The 6,848-nt window shown below is 41.3% G+C and overlaps 1 protein-coding gene across 1 annotated transcript; it reads left to right on the forward strand.

Moving 5' to 3' along the window:
• Nucleotides 1-2,740: 2,740 nt before the first annotated feature.
• On the forward strand, nucleotides 2,741-6,022 carry LOC131428977 (uncharacterized). Its single transcript, XM_058593033.1, has 2 exons — nucleotides 2,741-5,231; nucleotides 5,295-6,022. The coding sequence occupies exons 1-2, from the start codon at nucleotides 2,741-2,743 to the stop codon at nucleotides 6,020-6,022; spliced, it is 3,219 nt and encodes a 1,072-aa protein (XP_058449016.1).
• Nucleotides 6,023-6,848: the final 826 nt, after the last annotated feature.

Raw genomic sequence — 6,848 nt, forward strand, 5'->3', positions numbered from 1 at the left:
CAATATAATGATTAGTGTTCGTAACGTTACACTCGGATCCCGATGCTGACCAAACTCGAATAATAGGATTATGCAGCAAAGAGGAAAGTAATAGGTGTAATATCCAAATTTGTAAACTTCGGCCGGACATATACTGCGGCAACTCACCCAGAGAAACCATCAGCGGCACAAATCCCGACGAAGTCACTTCAATTCCAGTCACCAATATTATTTCAATTAATATAAATGAAAATCGAATCCCAAGATGGACGGATTGCCCTACAAAGGGCCTTCAGGGCTCAGTGAATTTGTTGAAAATCGAAGAGGATGTAACATGTGTATTTCTGTAATCCTAGCCTCGGTAGTATACTAAATGTTCACTCACCAAAGCAACAAATTTCGGCGCTTCCTCTTCTCGACAGAAAACTCCTTCAATGACTCGTTCAACGAAGCGGCAACTGGAGCAGTGAATTGACGCACAAAATCGTTCAGTGTTGTGATGAGCCTCGATTGCCGATAGGTAAGAGATTGACGAATGGTATAATGGCGCCAATCCTGGGTAATCAAAGCGACTTCCCTTGTCGTCGATATAACGGTCACGAATCAAAAAACGTACTTAATCCACCTAGCAGTGAGATTATACCTTTTTTTATCATCCGCATGTGTTTTTTACATGAATATTCTTCGGTGTTTTAGTTCGCATGACATTTTAATGATATTCAAGCGGCAATTTAAAGTTTTATTCACTCATTAGCCTGTAATGTCGAAACTCTCAATCGGATCGAATTTTAATCTAAACGTGTAATAATCGATTGAACCTTCCATGAGATGTCGAAATAAATTCCATTTTAGAGCTTACGATTATTCACGGTACTACCAGAACCAGTATTCAAGAACCAGCATAACCGAAAACGATTCGTATGGCCATAAATTAATATGACATATAAATTGCAATAGTTTTGAGTCCAACTTTGAAGCTTTTTTGGAGTGTCATCTTCTATATCGGAATGAATTTTAAAAACTCATCACCCTGTAATTCCAGAATCGGATAAAATTCATTAATTTTGTATGGGACCATAAATCCTTTAATTTGAACTTTTTATAGTTGAATTTTGATTTGGACTTTTTTGAGAAAACGATTGAGCTTTGAGAAACGATTCGGTACTGAACCGGAATTCTAAAATCGGTGTAGCCGAAGTCAGTTAAATAAACCTCAAGAGCTGTATAGTTTACGTTTGATTCAAACTGATTGAAAATCAGTGTAGACATCTTTTAAAAATCGTAGTGCGAATTAAATTGTTGAGTACCTTCCAAATCGAAAAAAACTGAGATAAGTTTATTTGGTTATTGACTATCCAAATCTACAAACCCGATAAACCTAATAAATTTGAGCGAAATGGACATTTTTATACAAATCATCCTGTATCTCATAAACCGGAAGTTGGATCTGACTAAAAAGCGAGATATGTTATAGGATCTTAAGACCTTTCATTTCAATCTTTTATGGTTCCTAGATTTCATTTGAATCTTAGTTCGGTTCAGCCATCTACGAGAAAAATGAGTGTTTGGAATAACACCTTTGGCAACACTGCCGTTGAGTGATGAAAGATTTAAGAAAGAGATAGATGAAAGTTAATAAGCAAATAAATGTCAAAAGGCATTACTGGCAAAATAGCAGATAGGTTTGGCAGAAATTGGAAGTTATTGGATATTGTTTGCAGTTTTGAATATATTATCAAGCTAATTTGTTCAACCAGTTTATAGTTTCTATTAATTAATTTATTGGTATCTATAAATCATTAGAATTAAAAGGTAAACAGTATACAATTCATTATTCTATGCAGATAAATAACTAGTTGTATTTGACTAAAACAAAACTACAGGTATAAAACTTATATCTACGCGGAGTACGGAAGTATTTGGCTTTCTAGTAAGGAGTTTAGGTGAGTTATACGTTGAAGTAAGACTGCACAGACAAATATTACAAATTAAAATCAAACACGCAGATTTAAAACTGGTTGATAATTTCGGTTGACAATTTGGACGGATTGTGCTTAGTCATTTGAATAGGGAGAGAAGAAACTAATTGTGAGTTGAATTTGATTGATCGTTTATACATTTAAACTAAACATAAATAAATTTGCAGCTTTGATCTGCTTTAAAACGAGGCAGATTTCATCGAGAGTTTCTTGGGAGAATTCCGAACAAAATCAAAGAATTACTCGGACTTAACCTAAAAATGGCTTCAAGTTCTCCTGATATGGATGAGTCATTGGCGAATTGTTTAATATGTGGCGGTCCGGAAGAAGACGATTACCATATGGTAAGTTGCAACGATTGCAAGCTATGGGCGCATTTCAAGTGTGCTGAAGTAACCGAAGCAGTTACTGAAGTTGACTGGTATTGTCCTAAGTGCACAAAATCGAAGGACGTACTATTGCGTGTTCCCAAACCGAAGAAAGGTTCGTCGAAGGGTGACACGGACTCAGTTCGCAGCGCAGGTTCCTCTGTTGCCAAACATGTTGAACAACTGGAAAAGGAACAGCTAGCGAGGGAGGAAGCACTTAAGGCGGAAATGGAACTTCGAGCGAAGCGTCTCGAAATGAAACGGGCACTTATGAAGAAGCAGCTGGTTCTTGAAAAGGAGATGCGCGAACGGGAATTTCAATGCAAGAGCAAGAGCTGCTGGATCGCCAGTTGACTGCGGAACAAGAATTCATCTCGAAACGGGATAAAATACGTAAAAAAAATGAATGTCAGTATGCAGAAAGTAGAGGCTTTAGGAGACAAAGCAGCGATCGGTAGAAGCAACAATATCAGCAAGAAAATCGAACTTAGGCAGGATGGTAAATCGGTTTCCTTAGGAAAAGAAAAAGTTAAAAGTTGGCTTTCTGAGCTCAATCTAAAAAAGTGGCAAGAACAGTTAGACCACCAAGGGGGTGGTAAAGTTGCTGAAGAAGAAGACGAAGAAGAAGAAAAAGATCTAGTAGACGAAGAATTGCAATCGCAATTCGAATCGTTAGAAGAAGAGCAGAGTTCAGAAGATGAAAAGAAGGAAACTTCAATACCAAGTTTGAGTATCGGTGGATCGAGAAGGAGCAAAACCGGGTCCGGGACACAGGTAATCAAACTGACGAGAAGTCAACGGCTGGCTCGGCAGGGAGTGTCCAAACATCTTCCAACATTCAGTGGAGAGCCGGAAGTGTGGCCATTGTTTATCAGCAGCTTTGAATATACAACTGAGGCTTGCGGGTTTACAAACATAGACAACTTGAAAAGGTTGCAGGACTGTTTGCAGGGAAATGCCTTAGAAGCGGTTCGAAGCAGACTAGTTCTCCCTGATTCCGTTCCTGATGTCATCGAAGATCTGCGTAATTTATTTGGAAAGCCTCAGAAACTGCTTAAGACACTTATGCTGAAGGTGCGGAACGCTCCCTCACCTAGAATCGAACGTTTAGAATCGTTCATTCATTTTGGGATTGCAGTGAAGCAGCTTTGTGATCATTTGCTGGCTGCTGGACTTAGGGAACATTGCAACAATCCTATGTTGATTGATGAACTGGTCGAAAAACTGCCAACCAGCTACAAACTGGACTGGGTGAGATATAAACGAGGAAAAAATGCCACCACATTGAAAACGTTCTCTGCTTTCATGCAAGATATAGTTTCGGATATATCTGAAGTATCTGATTTTTCTCCTTGGTCGTGTAACGAGACGGTGCGGAGAGGGAAAAACAAATCCAGACAGGAGTTTGTTCACTTACATGACGGTATTCAGAAACCAGAGGAAGGAACACAAATAGCCAAAGCCAGTAAACTGTGCTGGATCTGCAAGAGTGATGACCACAAAATCCGGTATTGTGACGAATTTAAGCAGATGAGCGTTGCTGAACGTTTGAGTGCAGTTGAGAAATTGAAACTATGTGGTATCTGCTTGAATAATCATGGGAAGAGTCGCTGCAACGCCAAGCTGCGATGCACCATGAAAAATTGTGGTGGGAATCATCACTACCTCCTGCATCGGAGAGAAGAGTCCATGCAATTGATGGAAGTAGCGTGTAACTCTCACAAGAATTTGTACTGTGGAGTAATTTTTCGTATGGTACCGGTAAAACTGACCGTGGGGCAAATAAGCATACAAACTGTTGCATTTCTAGACGAGGGTTCGTCAAGTACACTGATTGATGAAAGGATGGCTAATCGGTTGAAGGCAAAAGGCGAAGCTGAACCTCTAATAGTGAAATGGACTGGTGACATCAGGCGTCACGAAAATAATTCGCGAAAAATTAAATTGGAACTGTCTGCGATCGGAGAAAATAAGAAATTCTTATTAAGAGACGTACGTACTGTATCGGAATTAGTGCTACCGAAGCAAAGTGTGCGATTCGCGGAGATTTCAGTACGATATCCACATTTGGCGGGCCTATCCGTGACAGATCATTCGTCAGAAGAACCGGCAATCTTGATTGGGCTTGATAATCTGCACTTATTCGCTCCTTTAGAATCACGAGTTGGAAAAGGTGATGAACCAATAGCCGGGCGTTCTAAGCTCGGCTGGACGATATATGGCCCACAACAGCGAAAATCGAGTGCTGAAACGTTTCTCAATCTCCATTCGGTTACTCAAGCAAGTAACCAAGAACTTCATGACATGATCCGGACACAGTACACGTTGGATGAAGCAGGAGTTACTTCGTTCGGCGTTCCGGAATCGGCGGAGGATCAACGAGCTCGAGCGATTCTTCAATCGACAACGACCCGGATAGGCAATCGTTTCCAAACAGGTCTTCTGTGGCGAGAAGACGAACGACAATTTCCTGACAGTTATTCGATGGCCGTACGTAGAATGAAAGCGTTGGAAAAAAGGCTGGAAAAAGATCCTGAATTGAAGCAAAATGTGTACAAACAGATTAGTGAATACCAAGTGAAAGGTTACGCACACAAGGTTATGCCGCTCAAGGTTGTGTTAAACCCACGGAAGCCAAACAAGGTCCGCCTTGTGTGGGACGCTTCGGCAGCTGTCAATGGAGTGTCGCTAAATTCGGAGTTGTTAAAGGGACCGGATATGTTGGTGTCACTTCCGGGAGTACTGTGTAGCTTTCGGGAAAGGCCAATAGCATACGGAGGGGACATTGCCGAAATGTACCACCAAATCCATGTCAGGTCTGAAGATAAATCAGCACAACGTTTTCTGTTCCGTACCAGTCTAGATGAAACACCACAAGTGTATGTAATGGATGTGCTGACGTTTGGTTCTACATCTTCGCCCTGCTCAGCTCAATTCGTAAAGAATGTGAATGCATAACGATTCTTAGAGGCATATCCTGATGCAGCGAAGGCGGTCATAAATCGTCACTATGTAGACGACTATTATGATAGCGCAGACACGGTCGAGGATGCGGTTAGAATTGCGAAAGAGGTGCAGCACATTCACGATCAAGGAGGTTTCCATATTAGAAATTGGGTGTCAAATTCCAGTGCGTTTTTAGAGAAAATTGTCGAACGGAAAGCTGATAAAATTGTGCGCTTTGACCAAGATACAAGTACGGACTACGAACGTATTCTAGGCATCGTATGGACACCAAAACAGGATGTTTTCGTGTTTGCTACATCGTCTAACATTGGACTGCAAGTAATTGTTCAGAGCGATGAACGCCCGACCAAAAGAAAGGTATTACGATGTGTGATGGCCTTGTTCGACCCGCTAGGCCTTTTGTCGCCTTTTACTGTGCTGGGAAGAATGTTGATCCAGGATATTTGGCGAACGGGTTGCGATTGGGACGATTTAATTGATGATGCATCCTATCACAAGTGGACTTGTTGGTTACGATTAATTTCAGATATCGAACGTTTCAAAATTCCTCGAGCCTATTTCGGAAAAGCAAAAACATGCGAGATTGAAGATATCCAGCTTCATATTTTCACAGATGCCAGTGAGACAGCATATGGCTGTGTAGCATATCTACGGGCAGTTATCAAAGGAGAAGTGAAATGCGCTTTGGTGATGAGCCGTTCGAAAGTGGCCCCACTAAAGCAATTATAGATTCCAAGGCTGGAACTTCAAGGTGCAGTGTTAGGAGCTCGCTTAGTACGAACGATACATGATAATCACAGCTTCATAATAAACAAACAGTTCATTTGGACCGACTCGTAGACGGTCTTGTCTTGGATTCGCTCTGACCAACGCAGATACAAGCAGTTTGTCGGGTTTAGGATTGGAGAGATCTTGAGTCTTACGAAGCTGACAGAATGGTACTGGGTACCAACAAAATTGAACGTGGCGGACCAGCTAACCAAATGGAGCAAAGACTTAGAGCTACTTTCGAATAGCTCATGGGTTACAGGTCCAAGGTTTTTGTACCTAGACGAGGAAGATTGGCCGAAGAACATGCCGCCAGCAAATACAACGGAAGAGTTGCGGGTCCATTTACTTTTGCACGATACAGTCATCGCAGAGAGTTTAATCGATTTCCGTCGTTTTTCTAAGTGGACAGTACTTGTAAGAAACATGGCTATGGTGTGTCGATTTCTAACTAATTGCAAAAAAAAGTCCAAGGAAATGCCGATAGAAACAGCTAAAGCAACGCCAAATCAACAAAGAATGCTCATCAAACATAGTGTTCGATCAATTCGTGTACCCTTACAGCAGCATGAATATCAAAAGGCGGAACGATCACTGTTGAAATCAGAATCGAGGCTTACAAAGACGAGTTGAAAGTTTTATTGCATAACAAGGGTCGGCCAATAAACGAGTGGCTGAAAATAGAAAAAACAAGTGTGATGTACAGGCTGACACCTCTGGTCGAAGAAGACGGTTTGATTCGCATGGAAGGGCGTGCAGCGAATGCGGAGATGCTCCCGTTTGATTT

Source organism: Malaya genurostris, chromosome 2 (assembly GCF_030247185.1).
Source record: "Malaya genurostris strain Urasoe2022 chromosome 2, Malgen_1.1, whole genome shotgun sequence".
NCBI classification, from domain to species: Eukaryota; Metazoa; Arthropoda; class Insecta; order Diptera; family Culicidae; genus Malaya; species Malaya genurostris.

Bases quoted from the DNA above. Each gene is read 5' to 3' on its own strand.
- LOC131428977 (XM_058593033.1), top strand. From the start codon at position 2,741: ATGCAGAAAGTAGAGGCTTTAGGAGACAAAGCAGCGATCGGTAGAAGC. The intron at 5,232-5,294 runs GTTCTACATCTT...AACGATTCTTAG, and splicing joins AATGGATGTGCTGACGTTTG to AGGCATATCCTGATGCAGCG.